Raw genomic sequence first — 22,483 nt, forward strand, 5'->3', positions numbered from 1 at the left:
GTGTGACGATGAGAGGAACAAGACAGAGTACCTCAAAGGTCATGAGAAAAATATAGAAATTGCCCAAGAAGTTTCTCTAATTTGTATAAGTAGGCATGGTAGTAAATGACAATGAGCAAGTGATGAATCACTTTTTTTTTTTTTTTTTTTTGAGTTGAGGTCTTTGTCACCCAGGCTGGAGTGCAGTAGCACTCACATAGCCACCGCAACCTGGATTGCCTGGGCTTAGATGATCCTTTCGCTTCAACCTTCCAAGTCGCTGGAACTACAGGTGCATACCATCACATCCGGCTAATTTTTTTGATTTATTGTAGAGACAAATTCTCGCCATGTTGCCCAGGCTTACTTTGAATCCCTGGCCCCAGCCAGTCCTCTAGCCTCGGCCTCCCAAGGTCTTACAGGTGTGAGCCACCACGCCCGGCTATGTATTACTTTTATGTAGTATGTTTGTAGGATTGCTCTTTGTTTTTCGTATATTGTATCAGGATGTGACTCTCAGGAAATTCTTAGCTGAGACCATTCAGTGAGGAGGTTCATAATTTTAAGATACTTAGGTCACAGAGACCTTAGTATAGTTCCTGTGTGGTATTGTGCGATAGAGTTGGCGTTCTAAGGTAGGCATGCTAGAGGTGACATGAGCAAGCGTTCTCATCTTTGTTTCCCATGTGTCTCCCATTTCTTCACAGCCTTCTGGAGGAAACGCCAGAAAGCTGTGAACATTCATGTCAACTTGGCTTGGGATACTGAAACTTACACAAAATCATTGCTATTCTCTTTCCCATAGTATGGTAGGTAGAAAGGACTAGAACCAAGGCTATACCAAAATACTGATGCTGAATTGTCATGACTGTTAGCAAATGCAAAGTGATATTATTATTGGTTAATACACTCTTGAATCAGAAGTGACCAAAGTAAGGTTGACATAAGAGAAGTTTCCTGGAGATGATCTGAAGAATAAATTTCCTATATTTAAAGCAAAACCACTTTAAAAACATGGGACGTGTCAAGGATTGATGTAACAGAGAACGACAGACGTTGCACTGGGGAGAGGTCAGAGTTGGGGAAGAATCGTGACCCTGGGGTTTCATGTGGTGATATGCATGTAGGCATAGGAAGCCAAGAAGACATAGCCAGACAAATACATTATGGTTTTCAGGGCTGTTCTAGTTCTGGCAAAATGATTGAAGACAGGTGTCCTTGTTGTGTTCTTTCCTTCAGTACATGTCAAACAATTCTCATTAGAGTACTGCAGAGGGATTCTTTCACCACATTTTCTCAGGTCTTTATGACCTTATATAACTAAAGCCAAAACGTGTGACTTAAAAAAGTTTAGACCGGGTCCAGTGGCTCACGCCTATAATCCCAAGCATTTTGGGAGGCCGAGGTGAGAGGATTGCCTGAGCCCGCGGGTTCAAGACCAGCCTGAGCAACTTGGCAAGACCTCATCTCTACAATCTTAAAAAAAAAAATTAACCAGATGTGGTGGCACGTGCCTGTAGTCCCAACTACTTGGGAGGCTCAGGCAGTGGATCACCTAAATCCAACAAGTCAAGGCTGTGGTGGCCGTGAACATGCCATTGCACTCCAACCTGAGTGACAGAGTGACAACCTGACTCAAAAAAAAAAAAAATTTAAAGACATGTATATCATTAGCTATCCCAATTGTGCTGCTTCATAGCTGAGATATAGTTCCGTGTAATTTCTATCTATTTGGGTACATGATAAAAGTTTTTTAAAGGACAGTCTGTTTTCTTGATGTCGTCATGATTACTATTTTCTGAAAAGGAGTAGCAGAAGTTCATGAGATCATGAATTATGGATCTGAAGCCTATGTAAAGATTGTAGCTTTGTTCTTGTGACTTAATTCGTTTCTACTATTTTATTAATGAAAATGGGTTCTAGCTTGATAGATAGCCAGTTCTTGAATTCTGTTATAATTTCTTCTCTGAAACAACTTGGTATGTTTGCTTGTGTGTCTGGTAATAATTCTTTTTTCATATTAGCATGGCCATTCAGCATTAAGTGAAAGCAGATTCATGGTAATTACCAAAAGAGATACAGATGACCACCACAAATGCTGAAAGAAGTCATTGATTTGATATTGCAGTGAATACCAGAAGATGTTGTAATGATTTTCCTTATAAAAAGTGAATTGTTTGTTTAACTCAGGAAGTCTAATCAAATGTGCTTAATGCGTATTGTACTAGTCAATGCAGAAAGTTAAATATGCTCATGCTGAAAGAAGGCCAATACTGTGTGGTCATCTTTATACTAAATGATTTCTTTGGGATTTAAACAAATATGTTCAGTATTTTATACCTAATTTAGGAATGTATGGAACAAAAAGTAGCTAAAGTTACTCTGGCTTTGTGGCTGGAGTAGGAGTACATGTTTTTGTAAGCACTGTAGATAGGAAGGAATTCAAGCTGTTAGTGAGCAAAATAGGAGTAGTTTATTATTTGACTTAATTCTTTTCGTGACAGGTTTGAAGTAGGTTAAATCCTGTGTTGTGTGTCACTTACAAACAGGCAGAAGGTATCTCAGTAATATTAAATTTGGTCTAATCTCATGAAGTTCCAACTACTTTTTGTCATCTTTGCCACTGTTTGACAATTACATTGATTTTAAAGAGGAATTTCAACTCATCTCAATGTTTCATATACTTGAAACACAAAATGGCTCTCCAGGTTTAAAGTTGTAGTAGGAAAAAGTCATTGAGTTTTCTGACCAACATCTTAATAATGACATTGTTGGAACGTCAGTACCCATTTTATGGTTCATCTAATATTATTTTTCCAGAGTTACTGAGAAAAGAGGAGCTTAATTTTTCATTGTTTTTATAGGCATTGCTGATCAAAATGAAGAAATTAATCTGATACTGTAGGTCTTGATTATAGAAGAAACTAAAGCTTGTGGATTACATGCTGTAATATCAGTTTCCCTTGTTGCTGTGAATAAAATTAAGTTGTCTTAAAGGGCAAAAGTGGTTGAAAATTTAATTGGTTTAATATTGCTTTAGGGTATCATCTGTGCAAGAGATATCAAGGGGTAAATTTGCCTTGGGAATAGTTTCTAGAATATAAACTAATTTTTGAAGACTTGCTTAAAGAGAACAATGTTTGGAACAGTGGTTGTACTAAGAAGTATGTATGGTATAAGTATGTATGTATGGAGAGTTGGCTAAGAAGTGTTTTTTTTTAAGAGCTTTTGTTTTAGATGGAGAGATAACAGAAGTAACAATAATGTTGCGTGATTACCAGGTGAATAGTATAGTTAATACATGCAAAACTCTAAGAAAAAGAGAAAACCCTTAAAGTAGGATGATTGGGCATACTTTACTGAAGAAGTTAGCACTTAAGCTGAATCTTGATGGATGAGATTGCATCCTTGAAAAGGAAATGAGTGGAAGGACATTCAGTTGAAGAAAACAACCAGGGCAAAAGTAAAGAAGCAGATAATGAATAAACCATTGGGCCTAGGGAAAAAGAAAGCTAAGACTGCAAAGAAAAAGTCTACATTAGTGCTTTCAGCAGAAACGCATTAGCTATTTAAGGTGTTTACACTGAGAGATAGGCAGCCAAAGCAGTCTTCCTTCAAGGAAAATTCATTTAGATACAGTTGTGTTGCATAGGCTATATCCATACAGCTGAAGCTCTGATAACCAGTCTCTGGTTTTTTGTTTGTTTGTTTTTAAGCGACGGGGTCTTGCTCTGGTGCCCAGTCTAGAGTGCAGTGGTATGATCATAGCTCACTGTAGATTTGAACTCCTTGGGCTCAAGCAATCCTCCTGCGTCAACCTCCAAGTAGTTAGGGCTATAGGCATGCACTATCATGCCTACCTAATTTTTTTAGCTAGTAATTTTTTATTTTTATTTGTTTATTTTTTTCGAGTTAGAATCTCACTCTGTCGCCCAAGCTGGAGTGCAGTGGCATGCTCACGGCCACCCCAGTGTCGACCTGCTGGGCTCAGGTGATCCTTCTGCCTCAGCCTTCCAAGTAGCCGGAACTACAGGTAGGCACTACACGTCCAGCTAATTAGCTAGTAATTTTTTACCTATAGTGTGAAAGATACGACAGCAAGTGGAGCTATGGATAGTAAAGATGGTAATAACATTGATCTTTTAGTTCTGGTGATGAGGAGGAAAGTGAAGAAGTGAAAAGACGAAGGAAGACTGCCCTGTACAGTATGAATCAAAGAAAGCCAAAAGCCAACACTTGTTGCCAAGTCTTCCATCTTACTATATGTGATGTCTTGGGATGATGAGACGAATATGGCAGAATTAGAGGAGTGTGTCAGAAGCATTCAAGCAGCAGTGGGATTGGAATTTAAAAACTTCAAATACAGTGTGTAGGTGAAGATGATAAAGTTGGGATGGATATGCTTGGGGAACAGATCACTGCCTCTGAGGACTGTGTGCAGTCCATGGATGTGGCTGCTTTCAGCCAGATCTAAAGTCCATCCTGGATCACTGTACTTCAGTAAAAGCTCAAAAGATTTTTTTAAAAGTTTTTTTTGTTTGTAGAGGCAGAATCTTGCTATGTTACCCCAGGCTGGTCTCTAATGCCTGGCCTCAAGCGATCCTCCTGCCTCAACCTCCCAAAGTGCTAGCATTACAGGTATGAGCCATTATGCCTGGTCTCATCAGTCTCTGTTAACCAGGTTAACATGAATAGGGACAAGGGAGTGGTTACAGTAATGGACAATGTGATTTTAAGCTTGTTAGGAAGATGAGTAAGGATTTTTGGGGGAGTGGAGGTGGTGGCAGAGGTTGTGGTGATGAGAGGGTGAAAAATGGTGGGATCAATGGATTGTAGGCTCTGATGGAATTTAAGACTTGTTAAAGTGGGAGTACTAGAGAGAATGGGCCGGAAAGACAGAATGTGGTGGCTGGAGAGCAGAGTGTTTGAAATAGAGGTTGTGGAAGGTTTGAGATTATTGATGATCCCGAGAGTACATAACCAAGGCAGAATGGAGAGCAAGATCATTGTAGGAAAAATGATGGGCTGTTGGTTGTGATCTTTTTTTTTTGAGCTGGAGTCTCACTCCATCGCCCAGACTGGAGTGCAGTGGCTGCTCCAGGCCACCGCAGCCTCGACCTGCTGGGCTCTGGCGATCCTTCCGCCTCAGCCTTCCGAATAGCTGGAATTACAGGCGTGCGCTACCACGCCCGGCTGATTTTTTTATTTATTGTAGAGATGAGGTCTCACTGCCCAGGCAGGTCTCAAATCCGCCAGCTCAGGCAATCCACTCACCTCAGCCTCCCAAAGGCGCGGGATTACAGGCTGAGCCACCGAGCCCGGCTTCTTTTTTTTCTTAAACAGAAACAGGGTCTTGCTATGTTGCCCAGGCTAGTCTTAAACTCCTGGGCTCAAGTGTTCTTCCCGCCTCAACTTCCCAAAGTTCTGGGACTACAGGTGTGAGCCACCACACCCAGCCTTCTTTTTTAGTGTACTTTCTACTGTGGTATATAGATTGGCCTTTCTTCAAGGAAATGAGTGTTGATATGCAAAACATGGTCTCTCTTTAATACTTGGCAGCGTTTTCTGTCAGTCAATACACTTTGTAGGTAATAGTTGGTGTGCTTACTAAAGATTGTGTTTTTTTGTTTCAGAAACATCTCAGTGTTATAAACTTAATTATGTGGTTTATGACTTTTTGCTGGCCTTTTCATTGTGTGTAGTTTTAGCAGACACTTTTACTCCATTTCCCAGACGTTCTTGAGTGCCTGTTTGTTAGCTTGGCATTATAAAAGGATAAGAAAACAAGACAAAGATCAGTCCATTTTGTTCATTTGTTCCAGTAAAACAATAGGTTGGAGAGGGGAATGGTATTTCTCCCGAATACTGTCGTGTCAGGTACTATAAACTTACCCTTGACGGTTACACCTTCAAAGTTGACTGCTGTGATGTCTGGTGAGGATATCAGCTACTGTTTGTTCAGAGTACATATCCTATGCAGGCCTGGTGTCAAGGCACTTAGGAGATATTTGTCTAATCCATGTAGCCCTTCAGACCAGTTGGTGGTATCCCTCATTTTACAGATGAAAAATTGAGCCTTGGAGAAATTTAGGACATTTAATTAATAAACTCAAATTTGAACCTTAATCTCTCCTAAGGTGTGACTTTTCTTGTGGTTCCTGCTGTCTCAAGTGTAAGATTCAAACTCATGAACTTAGCTTATAAAACTCTTAACCATCTGGTGCCATTGTAATAGCTCTCTTGCTTTTCTCTTCTCCCTCTTGTCCTGTGCCCCGTGATTTCGGTTGTTACCTGGACACTCTAGGCTCTTTCATTATCCTTGCTTTTGCATGTGCTCTTTTCTATCTCGAATACTCTTCTCTCTGACAAATCCTTACTTATTCTTCAAGACTCAATTTGATGTTACCTCTGACATCTTCCCTAGGCAGAGTTAACTGCTTCATTTCCAGGCTCCAGCACTTTGAGCATGTTTCAGTAATAGCACTTTTACCAGTAATAGTAGTAGCTAACAGGACAAAGAGCGCATACTTTGTGTTAGGCACTAAGCTGTGCACTATTTCCTTCCGTACCCCACCCCTCAGGCCCTGTTAAGTAGATTCTGTTATCGTCCCCATTTTACAAATCAAAAACTGATTCAAGGTTACTCACCTAGCAAGTCAGAGCCAGCTTAGGCCAGTTTCAGCTTCCATGCTGTGTACTTCTTATGCTTTGTCTCGACCTGCTGCGCTTGGAGCTTCTTGAATGCAGCTCTTTCTTGTCTTGTTCATTATTCTAGTATAAGTCACGGTCTGGCATAGAAGTTTATAAGTATTTGGATGAATGGTTGACTAAGGACAGGTGTGTGGGGAGGAGAGGCTTCATAGGGTCTGAGAAGTACATCCAGACTGGGGAGCTCCGCTCCCTGCTGTGTGGTGGATTATCTGGGTTTAACTGTCAGCTTTGGTGATAGCCTGCAAGACCCAGTTGGAGGATAGTTCAGGTGTGGAGGATAGTCACAGTCACAGTTTATTGTGTAAAATTACAGCAGTCGTCTTTTAATTGTGGATTTCCTTTTGTGTGACACATTGTACATGCTCTTGTTTTTCCGTGCACTAGTACAGTTTTTGTTAAAACGTCTAAATAGGTTGGACTCTTATAACAGCCAGTGGTAAAGAAATGATAATCCATTACCATGGCTTCCAGAGGAATTCTTAACTATTATTTCCCCACTTTTTGGAATACCTCAATAATTGTTTGCTGTATTTTGCCTGCATTTCTGAAAAAGTTGATGTCTCCTATTGAGTTTTTAAAATAGAGACAGGGTCTTTTTATGTTGCCCAGGCTGGATTCAAACTCCTAGGTGCAAGTGATCCTCCCTCCTCAGCCTCCAGAGTAGGTGGAACTACAAGCGTTGAGCCCTTGCTCCTTACTAAAAATAATTTTTCAGTGTAGTGCTCTTTTGGGAAACCAGTCCTTTCTTGTCCTAATGAAATTATCCAGAAAATATGTCACACAGGTGTACATGTATTTTTAGATGAGTGTATGATATGCTTATACCCTTGACCTAGTGTACTATATTTTCAGGTTCTTAGTTATGTGCTGAAATTGCTAGCCAGTTATCTTTCCTACCAATTTGCGTCAAATTAAATTTATGTAATAAGTGCAGTTTATTCCTCTGGTTTAGTATCTGGCCTCAACAGTATGTAAAAATTAAGTAATCTGTTGCTTTGTACCTCTTTAAGCCTCACGGCCTATGCGACAATACTGTAGTGTGGTCATCTGGATTTTACAGGTGGTAAATGGGCCTGGAGAGAGGTAGCCCAAGGTTATACAGCTAGCAAATGGTAGAGTGATGATTTGAATTCTGGTGTCTCTGACTACTTCAGGGGGCTTTGGTTTTTATAATAAAATCCTGGAAATCGTTGTAAATCAAACTCTGTGATTATGGAAGCAACAGTAGAGAATTGGGCGTAGGAGGAATCGATCACATTGGTGTTTCTGTCTACCTTCTAAATTGAAATAAATGTTGGCCAGGCTCGGTGGCTCAGCCTGTAATCCCAGCACTTTGGGAGGCCGAGGTGAGTGGATTGCCTGAGCCCGCGGGCTCAAGACCTGCCTGGGCAACTTGTTGAGGCCTCATCTCTACAATGAATCAAAAGTTAGCCGGGCGTGGTAGCGCGCGCCTGTAGTTCCAGCACCTGGAAGGCTGAGGCAGAAGGATCGCCGAGGTCCAGCAGGTCGAAGCTGCGGTGGCCGGGAGCGGCTACTGCACTCCAGTCTGGGCGACAGAGTGAGACTCCAACTCAAAAAAGAAAAGAAAGAAAGAAATGTTAACTATACTAGTGAAATAACACCAACAATTCCCAGATTGTCCATTTTTTTGGTATAGATTTTTCCTCCTGAAACATTTTCTTTTTTTGAGTTGGAGTCTCACTCCGTCGCCCCGACTGTAGTGCAGTGGCACGCTCCCGGCCACTGCAGCCTCGACCTGCTGGGCTCCGGCGATCCTTCTGCCGCAGCCTTCCAAGTAGCTGGAACTACAGGCGCACGCTACCACGCCTGGCTAATTTTTTATTTTATTGTAGAGACAAGGTCTCTCCAAGTTGCCTGGGTAGAGTCTCAAACCCGCGGGCTCAGGCAGTTTATGTGCCTCAGCCTCCCAAAGTACTGGGATTACAGGCTGAGCCACTGAGTTCAGCCCATTTTCTCTAAAAACTCCATCATTTAGACTAATAGTAGAATTGGCTTATTTGGAATGTGTAGGGAGCAGGGGGCTAGAGACAAAGTCTTAACTTATTTGGTGGCAGAGGACTGGTTTTGGTTACAGATGGCGTATGAAGCCTTCCTGGATGGTTCTGTCTGTTAAACATACCATTTTATCAGTGGCAGGTTAAATCAGTATCATCATGTGTTTTGATTTTTAAAAGTTCAAATTATAAGCAAATATATTACTAGATTTGTTAGATAGAGCTGTGATTATTATATCCACTCAATGACATTTGATACTCTCTAAGGCAATAATGGTATATATAGTACAAAAAAGCATTTTACTTGGGGAAACTTTGGGGAGAGACAGGAATGTGTACAATGTAGAACTTAATAGCCAGAGCCAGGTGTTAAAAGGTAGGGCTAAAATGAGTGGTACAATATATTGCCAAAGGTAAAACAGTTTTAAAGTTGGCTCAGACCTAGTCTTGATGGGAAAACTCAGACAAGATTTAAAACTTTGCTCTGTGTAATCCACATGTTAATAATTGGTTTGACTATTCATCAAAAAACTTAGGATCTGTCAACTTTGACTATACGTAATATTTTTCATTAATTAAAAAATTATATTAAATTTTAATAGTTCTAGGAAGAGGGAAGAGAATTTGATTCACTCTTAGAGTTTGTGTGTGTGTGTGTGTGTGTGTGTGTGTGTGTGTGTGTTTGAGTTGTAGGGGTCTCACTCTGTCCCTGTGCCTGGAGTACAATGGCATGCTCATGGCTCACTACAACCTCAACCTCCTAGACTCAGGTAGTCCCTTCTACCTCAGCCTCCTGAGTAGCTGGGACTACAGGTAAGCACCTCAACGCCTGGCTAATTTTTTGATTTTTTTTGTAGAGATGAGATCTTGCTGTGCTGCCCAGCCTGGTCTCAAACAATCCAACTGCCTCAACCTCCCAAAGTGCTGAGATTAGAGACATGAGCAGCCATGCCTGGCTTAGTATTTGAGTCCAGGAATTCGAGGCTCCAGTGAGCTATGATTGTGCCACTGCACTCTACCCTGGGTGACAAAGCAAGACCTTGTCTCAAAAAAAAACTTCAATATTTTGTTTTGCTGTTTGAGATGATGGGCTGATGGTTGTGATCTTTTTTTCTTTTTTTTTTTTTTTTTTTGATTTGGAGTCTCACTGTGTCGCCCAGACTGGAGTACAGTGGCTGCTCCTGGCCACCGCAGCCTTGACCTGCTGGGCTCCGGCAATCCTTCTGCCTCAGCCTTCCGAATAGCCGGAATTACAGGCATGCGCTACCACGCCCGGCTGATTTTTTGATTTATTGTAGAGATGAGGTCTCGCCATGTTGCTCAGGCGGGTCTCGAACCCGCCAGCTCAGGCAATCCATTCACCTCAGCCTCCCAAAGGCACAGGATTACAGGCTGAGCCACCGAGCCCGGCTGGTTGTGATTTTTAAAAGTTGTTTTGGCTGATGCTGGCCATGTAATCCCAGCACTTTGCAAGGCTGAGGTGGGAGGATTGCTTGAGTCCAAGAGTTTGAGACCAGCACACAGTGAAACCTCTTCTCTACAAAAAAATTTTAAAAATTAGCTGGGCATGGTGGTGTGGGCCTGTAGTCCCAGCTACTTGGGAGGTTGAAGTGGAAGGATTGCCTGAGCCCTGGAGGTCAAGGCTGTGGTGAGCCAAGAGAGTGCCAATGCATACCAGCCTTGGTGATAGAGATCCTGACTCAAAAGAAAAAATAAAGAGTTGTCCTGGCTGTGCACAGTGGCTCATGCTTGTAATCCCAGCACTTTGGGAGGCCGAGATGAGAGGATTGTTTGAGGCCAGGAGTTGGAACCAGCCTAGCAACATAACGAGACCTCATTTCTACACCCACCCCAAAATTAATAATAAAATTAGTCAGTGTGGTGGCATGCACCTGTAGTCCTAGTTACTTGGGAGTCTGAGGACAGGAGGATTGCCTGAGTCCAGGAGTACGAGGCTGTAGTGATTGTGCCACTGCATTCCAGCCTGGGCAACCAAGTGAGAACCCAACTCAAAAAAAGAAAAAAAGAGTTGTCCTGATAATTTCCTCTTCTTCAGCTCTAATTTCACCCTACTAATTGCCATATAGTTAATTACGTAAAGGGTACGGCTGTGGGATTATGTGGATACCAAAATCATCACCAGTTGGCAAATAATAAGATTCCCGTTATCTGGATAAATTTAGGACAATCCCTGTCTCTACTTCTACTTAAATGATCCCCGCAGCTAAATTTGTAATAGAGAGGTTTCCACATGTAAGTTTGGAAGCAGAGGCCTTGACCTGCGAGGAACCAGAGCTACTGTGTATTTTGATGACATGCAGAGCAGGTCAGCCAGTTTGTTTTCATTTGCAGTTAGACCTGTCACAAGGTGAAGCTTTTTTTGAGAAAGGAGACAGTTGAAGGAAAGCCAGCTGGGTGTATGCGTGTGTATTTAAAAATCTTTAATACGCTTTTTTTTTTTTTTTTTTAAAGAAAAATGAATTTGCTTCTAGTCTGATTTTTTTTTTTTTCCTTTTGAACTTGAATTTTTGGTCAACATAAGTTAAAAGCTATATTTCAACTCTGAAAGTAGATAGTACTGAGAAAGGAAAAGTTGATTTACATAATGGAATAAATGTTCCAAGCAATCATCTTTTTTTTTTTTGAGTTGGAGTCTCACTCCTTCGCCCAGGCTGGAGTGCAGTGACATACACGCTCACGGCCACCCCAGCGATCCTTCCACCTCAGCCTTCTGAGTAACCCAGAACTACAGACATACTCTACTACGCCTGACTATTTTTTGTTTTATCGTAGAGATGAGGTCTTACCAAGTTGCCCCGGCTGGTCTCAAACCGGCAGGCTCAGGCAATCCACTCACCTCGGTCTCCCAAAGTGCTGGGATTACAGACTGAGCCCACCGAGCCTGGCCTCTGCAGTCCTTTTAATGTAGTTAGTCTGAGAAAGAGTTGATGTCCCAAATGGTTGATAGTGTTTTAGTTAACAATTTCAACACTTGTTGGGGGTAGAGTTCAGATTACTAGACCCAGACTCCTAATATATTGTTTATATAAATTTTTTAAAAGTTTGAAGTTGTGGTGCAGTTTTAATTGTCTACTGAAAAAGAGTCTCCTTTTAGGTGAATATAGGTATACATATATATGAAAGTTAAAAACAACTCCTAATTTGGTTAACTGTTAATAATTTTGACATTTCTTGCCTTTGAAAAATAACTGTAGTCATCTTTTTTCAGGGTAATCACTTTGATCAGTATGAAGAAGGACACCTGGAAATTGAACAAGCATCTCTTGACAAGCCTATAGAATCGGTAAGATAATCATTGCTTAATTTTGGGTCTTGACTAATTAGTTAGGTAGTGTTCGTGTGACACTTGATGTGAATGAAGTTAAACTTCTTAATAACCTATAGTACAGTTTAGAGCTGTTTTCTTGCATGCCCTACAGTAATCAAATAGATTTGGGATGTAATCTAATACTTAAATGTATTGGGAAATCAGTCCAAAAAATCTAGAAACAAATTAGAATTTTGATGGAAAAATATCTTTTGGGCCCATATTGATGTTCTGTTAAAGATAGCAAGTTCAAGTTTAGTGTTTTTGTAAATTGAACAAAGGAGTAAAATGTATTTTGATCCTTTAATAGCTTCACCTTTCCTGGACAATGTAATGTAATGTATGGAATGTTCCATAAGAAATAGCTAAGGGGTAATATGTTTTATTTACCAGACTCTTATGAAACATGGTAAACTTGGACTCTGTAGCTTAAGAACTATCTGGGTTTTGTCAAAGGTTGATTACTTCTATTTTCATGCTGCTTAGTTTCAGACATTAATGATACCAAGCAATAAAACAAAACAAAAAAAGACTTATTTACCTGACTTTTAGCTATAAAAAAATCTTAATTTTTGAACACTTTTCATTTTGAAAAACCCCTTATTTTAAAATAACACGGTCTATTGTTAAAATGTCTAAACTTATTCTTGTCAGCTATTAATATTTGTGCTTGGGTGTACATATTTAATAAGGGTTTCAGTGAGTTATTGGTGAAACTTGAGTGGGGGGAAATGTCGAAGAGGGAATTTTAATCTTTCTAACAGTCAAGATAAGCCTCACTCCCCCTTTAAGAAACACTAGCTTCTTCTCCCTCAGGAAAATAAGAGGGCAGTTTAGAGGGCACAAATATTTTGATTTTCGCTTTTATTTTCAAAACTGTAGCATAGTAAAGGATCAACATATATTTATGTTCCTAATTAGGTTGGTGTTGTGTGTGTTTGTGTGTGTGTTTAGATGTTTACAGAAATTTACACAACTTGGGGTGTTCGACATTTTTCTTCCACAGCAGTTGGCCCATATTAGCTAAGCAGCCATGATCTGGTTTGTATTGCACGGTCTGCCTTTTTTTAATTTCTTCTCTAGGGTTTCTTTTTCCCCCACCTCCCTTTCTTATCTCTGTCCTTCTGGTCCAGTGAACACTGCATATAGTACCTTCTGTCTTAATGTGCTGGCATGATGCTAGACTTAGGCATGGCAGTAATTGATGACGCATGTGATAATGCTGCAGAGGGAGAATTCACATCTGATGTTTTGCTGAAAGTCCAGTCTTGTGTTTTGACAAGGATAAAATGCCAGACTCACTTTGCTAAGTTTGTGCCTTGTTCCATATTATTTTGGGGATTATCACAAGGCAGAATTTTGTAATGAATCTGTCGGCTAGATTAGTATCATGTGCTTGAAAAATAATTTTTCGATTGTAATTTAAGTTTTTTTGGGGGGGGGATGAAGTTTAAGAACAGAACTATCAGAAGCAAGCCCTCAGTGCCATAATTTACAAAGTGCATGGTTGTTTAATATTCTCATACAGGCTACTATAGGTACTCCGAGTTGATAGCAGGAAATTTAATGACTAAGTTTGCAACCTAGTATGCATTATCAATATACTCAGCAAAGATTTTAGAAAACCACTAAATTAGCCAGGCGTGGTGGCATGTGCCTGTGGTTCCAGCCACTTGGAAGGCTGCACCGGAAGAATTGCCTGAGCCCAGCAGGTCGAGGCTGCAGTGGCCATGAGTGTGCCACTACACTCCAGTCTGGGCGACAGAGTGAGACTCCTACTCAAAAAAAAGATTTTTGGAAAATTCGTTCCTGTGACACGTGAGGCTAATCTTTTCTGCCTCTCACAATGTCCAGGATTTTTCCAGCACATATCATAGGCAGAACACTGTAGAGGATAGTCTGATAAAGTAATCATTGTTGAGTAATCTCAGTGAGTAGGTGTAGAACTGATACATGCCTTAGTTACTAAATAGTGTTCTCTTCCACACCTAAAATAGCAAATGGTATAGTACTCAGTCTGGATAGTTAATTTTCTTAATAAATGTTCAGAAATCTCTATTGTTTTAGTAAATTATACTTCTAATTAAAATTTACTCCTGAAACACATAAATAGATGCTTTATCTATGATGTGGTTTAGCTAGGAGGAGGAGGAACTTGATAACCTCATTGTGTTAGGCAGAAGTGGGACACAAGACAGGAGGGATCTTATTTCTGCTACCTCATCATTTGGGAGTAAAACATAAAGTCTTCAAAGAAACTCCTACAATGACTGGCATCAAAATAGGGAATGTCCCCTCCTCTCCCCCCAAACAAAAGAAGTCGCCTGTCACCTAAGGAATGCTCACCAAATAATAAGTCAATATTGAATTACATGGCTGGCTGGCTACATTGAGTTGTTTTGTTCTTAGGGGGAAATGGCATTACTTCTCACATAGAAAGCGTCTCTGCTGAATTAAATCTTTCTCTGCAGCAATATCTATTGAGAGGTGCTGACTGTTTTGCTACAGCATGCAACTCAAAAGTGGCTGGAAATATGCAGCTTTGGGAGTCTACAGATCATTGCAGGAGCTTAAGGTCTAGTCATTTTCTTTTAACCAAAGGTATTCTGCAGCAGCTGTATAACCATGGAAGTCTGCACAGGTTTGTGCCAAGAATATGCTCGTGTGCAATAGGATTCAGGTCTTTTTATTTTGTAGTAGAGTTAATTTGATGGAAACCAGCAAGGTGGGAAATTAGATGCAAAGATGCAGTAACGTATTACGCTTTTAGTGAACCTCTGAAACCCAGACTTGTTAGTGATATGATACAGGTATTTCAGTAGACAAATGTTGATGCATCAAAATCCAGCATTTGTAAAGTATTTTATATTTGTTTTTAAGTTTGATTTTTCTTTCTTCATTTCAACCAACCAAATATCTTTCAGTGAAATTTCTGCTCAAGAATAAAGCATCTTCCTAAGGAAATTATAAAATAACTGCAGGCAACTTGATTATCTGATTTAAAGAGAAGTTAAAAAGCATTAACATTTTATTTTTGTCATAAAAAACTTTTTTGAACTAGAATTCTAAAACTTGTTACTGCTTTATGAGCTATTTAGGTCCCGGCTATTATAATTATGACCTCCACATACTTAGAGATAAAATATTTAGAAAACAAATACAACTTGATCTAAAACCAGAGCTTGCTCTAAGAGTCCATTAGAGTTATAATAATTGGTTGGTGTTATTTAGGGTATATGGTCCTTTATGATCTTTAAATAGAAAAGATGAGGAATCGGAAGGGAAAGTGATCTTATGCTATGTAGAAGGCAAGATGCCTGCATCGTAGACTTAAAATATGTTGTCGTTGTTGCTGTTGGACATATAACTACCCATCAACCATTAGTTGCTCTTTGCTCTACCTGACAAATTAAAATCCTGTCTTCATAGTTGTCAGGTTGACCGAACAGGTTTTAAAAATTACTATAAGTTTTCAAACTCCAGTGGCTAGTGTTTAGTTTGCTTATCTAGGGATTTAGAAGTATACGTATAACTGGGTTTTGTCGTGTTGCATATCTGTTTAGATCTGTGGACTCCACTAGTTCCAAACTGTAACTCTATAAGACTGCTGATTTGACATTTAGCAGTGACCATATGTGGACTGCACTATAAATAATGTGCTTCTTGGAGCTGAATGGTGTAGCATTACTATATGGCTTTTCTCTCTAGTCTTCATTGTGTCATCTGTAGTGAGCTATAGATTTTTTTGTTTTGGGAATTTTTACAACTTGTTGTTTGCATGGGTTCACCTAGTAGCATTTCGTTCTTGCTTATAGAGTCTTTAATACACAATCAGCAAAGCTTACAATCCACTCAAGAGACTTATCATTTTTGTCACTGTTGAAAATGGGCTGAACGGTGTAAATTGAATGTGGCTGTCAACTAAAAGAAAATACAGTATGAAATTAATATTCATTCAGTCACTGACATACCTGTAGCATAGTTTTCTCTTTAGACAGAATACTGTTTCCTACTATAAAAACTCAGTGTCTGCTCCATACAGTAAAATAAGTTTTTATAAGTATTTTGGCACACTGTCATCAGTCACATTAGTAGAGCTGTTGCCAAAGTGATTATTGTTACTGTGGTGGCATACAGTGTCACGGAGCAGAGGCATTCCTGCTTGATAGGCAATTAAGAAGTAAAAATATTGAGGAATGGCTGAAGCTGTTAATGATATGTTTTTAAACTGGAATTATATTTTCAGCATTTTGGTAGTTTATAATATGCATTTTTTGTTTTCAAGGATCTTCCCGTTTAAAACCATATCTGTCTGTCTCACATGTTTAATAGAGAGGAACAAAGGATAAAGGTGTTGCATTTTAACTAGACATTTAAGTATAGAGGTAGAAAAAAAAATAAAGGCCAGCTGAAGTAATCTAGGAAAAGACAGTTTGAGTTGTCAGCTCACTTCTGTAGTTTAATCAGAATTAGAACTTCATTTCCAACCAGAGAACACACCCTACTTGCCACCGTTTTGGAAGTCTTGAGCAGACAGAGTAATAAATAGGTGGTGTTTTGTAGGGACTCTTTATAAATAATGTGGAAACCTCACAATCCAGTTGCCTTGTCAGTTGAAATTTAGGATTGCCTCGTAATTCCTCTACGTACATTGAAATTATAAACAGCCTGCCACTGTCACATCTTTGTTAGTTGTAAACTAGATTGTTTTTTAAAAAAGAAAGTTATTTTTCGCTCTACAAGATTATAATTAAACCCCAAGTTACATATTTTGTTTAACAAATAGAAGCCTAAAGATTTTTAGTCACTATTATAGTGGCTGAAATTAAGTAAAGAGTTACTATTTTTTTTAATTATTTTTTCTGTCCCTTTTTTTTTTTTTGCGGGGGGTAGTCAGAGTCGTGTTGCCCAGGCTAGAGTGCAGTGTTATATACTCACAGCCACTACAGCCTCTTCCTGCTGGGCTCAGGTGACACTTCTGTCTCAGCCTTCCAAGTAACTGGAACTACACGTGCATGCTACCACGCCAGGCTAATTTTCTTTAAATTGTAGAGACTGTTTGTCCAGGCTGATCTCGAACCCCTGGGCTCAGGCAGTCTTCTAGCCTTGGCCTCCCAAAGTGCTGGGACTATAGGTGTGAGCCATAGTGCCCAGCAAACCTATTGGATTTTTGATGGGTTTATATAAAGCCTTTTTTCTTTTTTTGGTAGGAAAGGGGACCATACTGAATACTAGCCCTTTCTGCAATCACCGAGCTGCCTTTTCCTCCAAAAGTAGGTGTTGAAATGATAGGACAGGCCCTGATTTTCTCTCTCAAGCATTTATTTGGTTGGTGAAGAAGAGATTCTGGAAGCCATGTCTGTTGTTTCTGTTGTCTTTGTATAGTCAGAAGGATTCAGAATAGTGGCATGGTAAATATTTTAATACAAACTTCGTTTCATTCCCTTGTTCATACTTGGAAAGGTGAATTTAAAGAACAGCTTTAACCTGAGGTTTTAGAAGAGAAGTGCCACTGTCATTTTGTATCAAGGTGACAGCCATCCTCTTGAGTGGTTTTGTGAAAGTGGTGCTAATGTGTATGACCCCGACTTTTTCTTTTTTCTCCCTCTCCCTTTAACATTTGCTTTTCCTTTCACTGTTGTCAGTTCCAACACGCTGCTCTTGAATCTCAGCTGGTCTTGACTCGTGAATTTACTTACGCTTTCACTCTTCTTTAATGAGTACATACTTGCAAGCAGTGAATTGAAAACAAGACAAAAAAATAAAAAATCGACCATTAGTGATTGGACAGTTTCTTACTTTGTGTTACATTTAACTGTTCTTTTGACAGCCCAGTTTTTAAAGCCAGGTTCGTATGGAAATGCTTTCACTCCACTTGCACTGCTTTTGGAAATAGCATACTGCTTCATCTGTCTGTTTATTTTAGTGCATTCATAATATAACACAGTCAGCATAATGTCTCATCTCCACTTAACCAGAGATGGCGTTTTCTTTAAAAAAAAAGGGGGGGGGAGCAGCAATTTTTGTCAGCATTGTTTAATACTTAAATCTTGGTACCAAGTATAGTTATACCATCAGACTGCATAGATATTAAACAATAATCAGCATTTATTCTTAGAGTCATTCTGTTTTCCCTGTCCTTTCCGGGAGTATTTAGTTATGGGAATTATGATAGGAAATAGGATTTTATATACAGGTAAGTTTTTTTTTCATAGTAGTAAAATAAGGGCCTCTTTATCTTTCCATTTTATACTAATATTGCTCATATTTGGACTTAATTTTTTAAAATAAAGTTATTTATAAATAGACATCAAGCATGAGTGGTAAGGGAATGCTTTTCCTTGCAGTTCAGTTGGGAGGGGTGAAGGGAAGCAGCAGCAGCATTGACTTTTTTGTGATGACTAGAATGTGGACGTCCTCGTGCAGGGCTACACACACCATAGTGTTCCTGATTCTTTCCGTTTTTAGCAAAATACTTTGTAGTGAACTTCTGTACACCATAATGGTTATATATATACATATATATACACACACATGTGTATATATATATATTTAAAACAGTAATATTTTTTGGTTATTCTTGGGGGTTGTGAGTCAGATTCTCACTCTGTTCCTCAGGCTGTGTGCAGTGGCATGCTCATGGCCATTGCAGTCTCGACCTCCTGGGCTCAGACCACCCTTCCACCTCAACCTTCCAAGTAGCTGCAGCCACAGGCTTGTGCCACCGTGCCCAGCTGGATTTTTAATTTATTGTAGAGACGAGGTCTCACCATGTTGCTCAGGCTGGTCTCGAGCCCCTGAGCTCAGGCAATCCTCTTGCCTCAGCCTCCCAAAGTGCTGGGATGACAGGTATGAGCCAATGCACCTGGCGAATATTTTTTGTTTTAATAGCAATTTTCTTTTTGAGACAGGGTATCACTCTGTCGCCCAGGCTGTTGTGCAGCACATGATCACAGTTCACTGCATTCTCCAACTCCTAGGCTCAGATGATCCTTCCACCTCAGCCTGCTGAGTAGTTGGGGCTTCAGGTATGCACCACCATGCTGGCTAATTTTTAAAATTATTTTGTAGAGATGAGGTCTCACTATATTGCCTAAGCTGTTTTCAAACTCTCGGGCTCGAGCAATTCTCCCGTCTCAGCCTCATAAAGTGTTAGGATTACCGGTGTGAGTCTGTGACCAGCCAAAAAAAAATTATTCATTATAATTTTCCTCCATTTTTTGTTTTTAAAAAAGTATCCTCTTTTCCCCCCACCAGTGGAATAATCAGCTGCTCAGTTCAGTTTTCATTTTGCTTATATCATAAATTTGTAGAAGGAAATTGTCCTTTTTAAAGCAAAACTGCATTGAGGTGGTTTAATCTTCTAACTTCCTGTTGAAGAAGATAACAGTCAAACGTTTTTCTTTCCTCTATGACTCCAAAGAGCATTTTTATCATTGAATATGGAGCTGAAAGACAGTTTAATAGGAGATATTTGGTTTTATTGCAGAGATTTATGGTTTTGTTAGCTTTATTTAAAATTGATTTCAGGAAATATAAAATTATTTTCAAACAGTGATATCAGATTAAGACTATAAACTACATTTTCATACATACAGAATACTTGGTGTTTAGAAGTTGTTAGTGTTTTCCTTTGGATGAATAGCTTTTTTTTTTCTGATGCAGATAGAAGTTATTTTAGCTTTGTCTTGGAACTTGACAGTAACTACAGAAAGCAAAGCAAAGAATTGCATAAGGACTGCAGATGTTTCTGACACCCTGGCTCCTTAAACAAAAGCTGACATTTAATTGTTTCTGGTGTGTTTTTTGGTTTTTTTAAATACAATTTACATTGAAATAACTTTTCCAGTGTGCTCCTGGGTAGATGAGACATTATGTATGTTGGTTCCCCCCTACATGCACTAATGGTTCTTTACTGTTAACTTATTGCTAGGCCTATTTCATTCTAACATCTTAGCATTTTTGTTAGACTACATGTTGAAATGCATCACTCAGTCTGTGCTTGAGCTCATTTTATTTTTCTGTTTAATCAACTTAATTTCTTGTTTTACTAACCTCACTGTTTTTTCAGTTTAATATTGGCTGCATGCTAGTTAAATATTTATATTTTATATATATTAAAAAACCAATCAAGTCTAGCCTGGAATTTGCTCTGATTGTTTTTTTCATTTCTAGTGGTGGGGCAGTCTTACACTTACAACTTACTTTGTATCATGAAAGCCTGACACATAAACAAAATAACTAAACACAATATAGATTTGATTTGAAAAAAAAAAATCTTGAAGTCGTGTTGTTTAGGTGGTGGATATGACTGTATAGGTACCTTAATTTTATGCTTTTTAATGTTAGTTTTAAAACTCATAAATGTATTCTTTCCCCCTTTCCCTTCCCTTTTTCTCCTTTTTAAAATGTTATGTACAAAAGTTGCCCAGCACACCATCAGAAAGGATCGTTACCCCATATGTTCTCCCATGTAAAATACTAGCCAGCATTTCTTTTTACATTAATGTCCCTTTTATTGGGCACATTTACCCTATTATTAGCACCCTTTTGCATGCATATATATAGAATTATCTCTTGCTCATCATCGGTTTTAAATGTCACTAGGAAGGGAAGAATATATTATTGGAATATTTTTGGTTTGTCTCTCTGTTCTGTCTGTCAGGATAATATTGGACACCGCTTACTCCAGAAACATGGGTGGAAGCTGGGCCAGGGATTGGGAAAATCTCTTCAGGGTAAGTTTTCAAAATTTACCAAAGAAAAAGAAATAAAGAAAACTATGTTTCTGAATGAAGATCTTGTACAAAATGTATTTGTTGTCTTTTAAAAACGTGTTTGAGTTTTTTCCCCCAGAATAGTCTATTTTTCCTATAACTGTACTTTAAGTCACTGATAAGCCTCCATATTTGCTGATAATTTGCAAGAGTAAGCTGCTGTGTCATTAAAACTTTCAAGTCAAACACATTGTGTATGGTTCAACCTATTTTAAATATTTTTTTGGAGGTGATGGGCAGTTGGAGTAAAAGGAATACAAAGTATCAAAGTATGCTTTCTTTGTGCTATGAGGTGATGTTGTCTTGCGAATTTAGTATTATAAAGGGAATCATTCCACAGCAGAGTTCAACTTTGTCTTTCTAAGTTCTCTGAAGCTGGTGATTACCCTGACTCTTTTGCACTGGGTGAGAATCCATGTAGTGGTGGAGAGAAGAATTAATCTGCATGAACCATAAAAGGAAAGTAAAGGTTTCCTAGGGCTCTCTGAGCAGAGACGTCCTGTCTCAGGTTCAGATCAGGCTTAAAGTTTTCATTACATTTATTATTCCTTCTAACTACACCAGTCATTTGGATAAAAACAAAATACTGGTATTTCTGCTTCTCAGTTCTTGCTGCGTTCACTTTTTAGTTGTCTCACATTCAGGAATTACTGTTTGTTCTCTGCAGATATGCTGTGAAAGTTACCTCAGGAACAGTGGGAACCAGTGTGCTTCCACATCTGGTCATGGAGGGGTTCAGTGTAGAAAGGGATCTTTGGGAGAAGCGTACTACTGTTGACTCATTCTTTAAATGTTGGAAATGAGCCGGGCTCAGTGGCTCAGCCTGTAATCCCGCGCTTTGGGAGGCCGAGGTGAGTCAATTGCCTGACCCCCGCAGGTTCGAGACCTGCCCAGGGAACTTGGCAAGACCTCATCTCTACAGTAAATCAAAAATTAACCGGGCGTGGTAGCACATGTCTGTAGTTTCAGCTACTTGGAAGGCTGAGGTGGAAGGATCGCCAGAGCCCAGCAGGTCGAGGCTGCGGTGGCCGGGAGCGTGCCACTGCATTCCAGTTTGGGCAACAGAGTGAGACAAAAAATGTTGGAAATGAATTTTCACAGTTTGAATGCGGAAGTCTAATCAATTCCAGTGTGTTAAGAGGAAAAGAGGATAGGGCTTGAAATAAGACATTGAATATGTCTTTAAATAAGTCTTTAAAACCTTTATTTTTAAAACTACTTCTCCAAATTCTGTTCAGTGGTGACACATAAGAGACAATAAATATATTTGATTGAATATTTATTACTAAGCATTAACCTATTCTTTTGGGAATATAGAAAGATTTGATTATCTTTAAATTTGTTTCCAGTGACACAAAAACTCTTTGCAAACAATACACAGGCACTCTATGATTAAGAATAATTTGTAAGAGCTGGACGTGGTGGCGCATGTCTGTAGTTCCAGCTACTTGAAAAGCTGAGGCAGAAGGATCGCTTAAGCCCAGCAGGTCGAGGCTGTGGTGGCCGTGAGCGTGCCACTGCACTCCAGCTTGGGTGACAAGAGTGAGACTCCAACTCAAAAAAAAAAAAAAAAATAGTTTGTATGGCATAGGCCACAGATTCTATAAGAGTCCAGAAGACAGAAAGGTTAGGACTGAAACAGAGATGACTTTTTGATAGAATGTGAGGTGGAC

General features: G+C 39.4%; 1 protein-coding gene across 1 annotated transcript in view; it reads left to right on the top strand.

The window, feature by feature from the left end:
- GPATCH8 (G-patch domain containing 8) overlaps positions 1-22,483 on the top strand; it is a 100,690-nt gene that overhangs the window by 4,493 nt on the left and 73,714 nt on the right. The window contains 2 exon segments of the mRNA XM_021718493.1: positions 11,935-12,009; positions 20,699-20,771. Of these exon segments, the coding sequence (XP_021574168.1) occupies positions 11,935-12,009; positions 20,699-20,771 (148 nt within the window).

Source organism: Carlito syrichta, unplaced genomic scaffold (genome assembly GCF_000164805.1).
Source record: "Carlito syrichta isolate Samal-C Ts95f unplaced genomic scaffold, Tarsius_syrichta-2.0.1 Scaffold312243, whole genome shotgun sequence".
In the NCBI taxonomy this organism is placed as follows: Eukaryota; Metazoa; Chordata; class Mammalia; order Primates; family Tarsiidae; genus Carlito; species Carlito syrichta.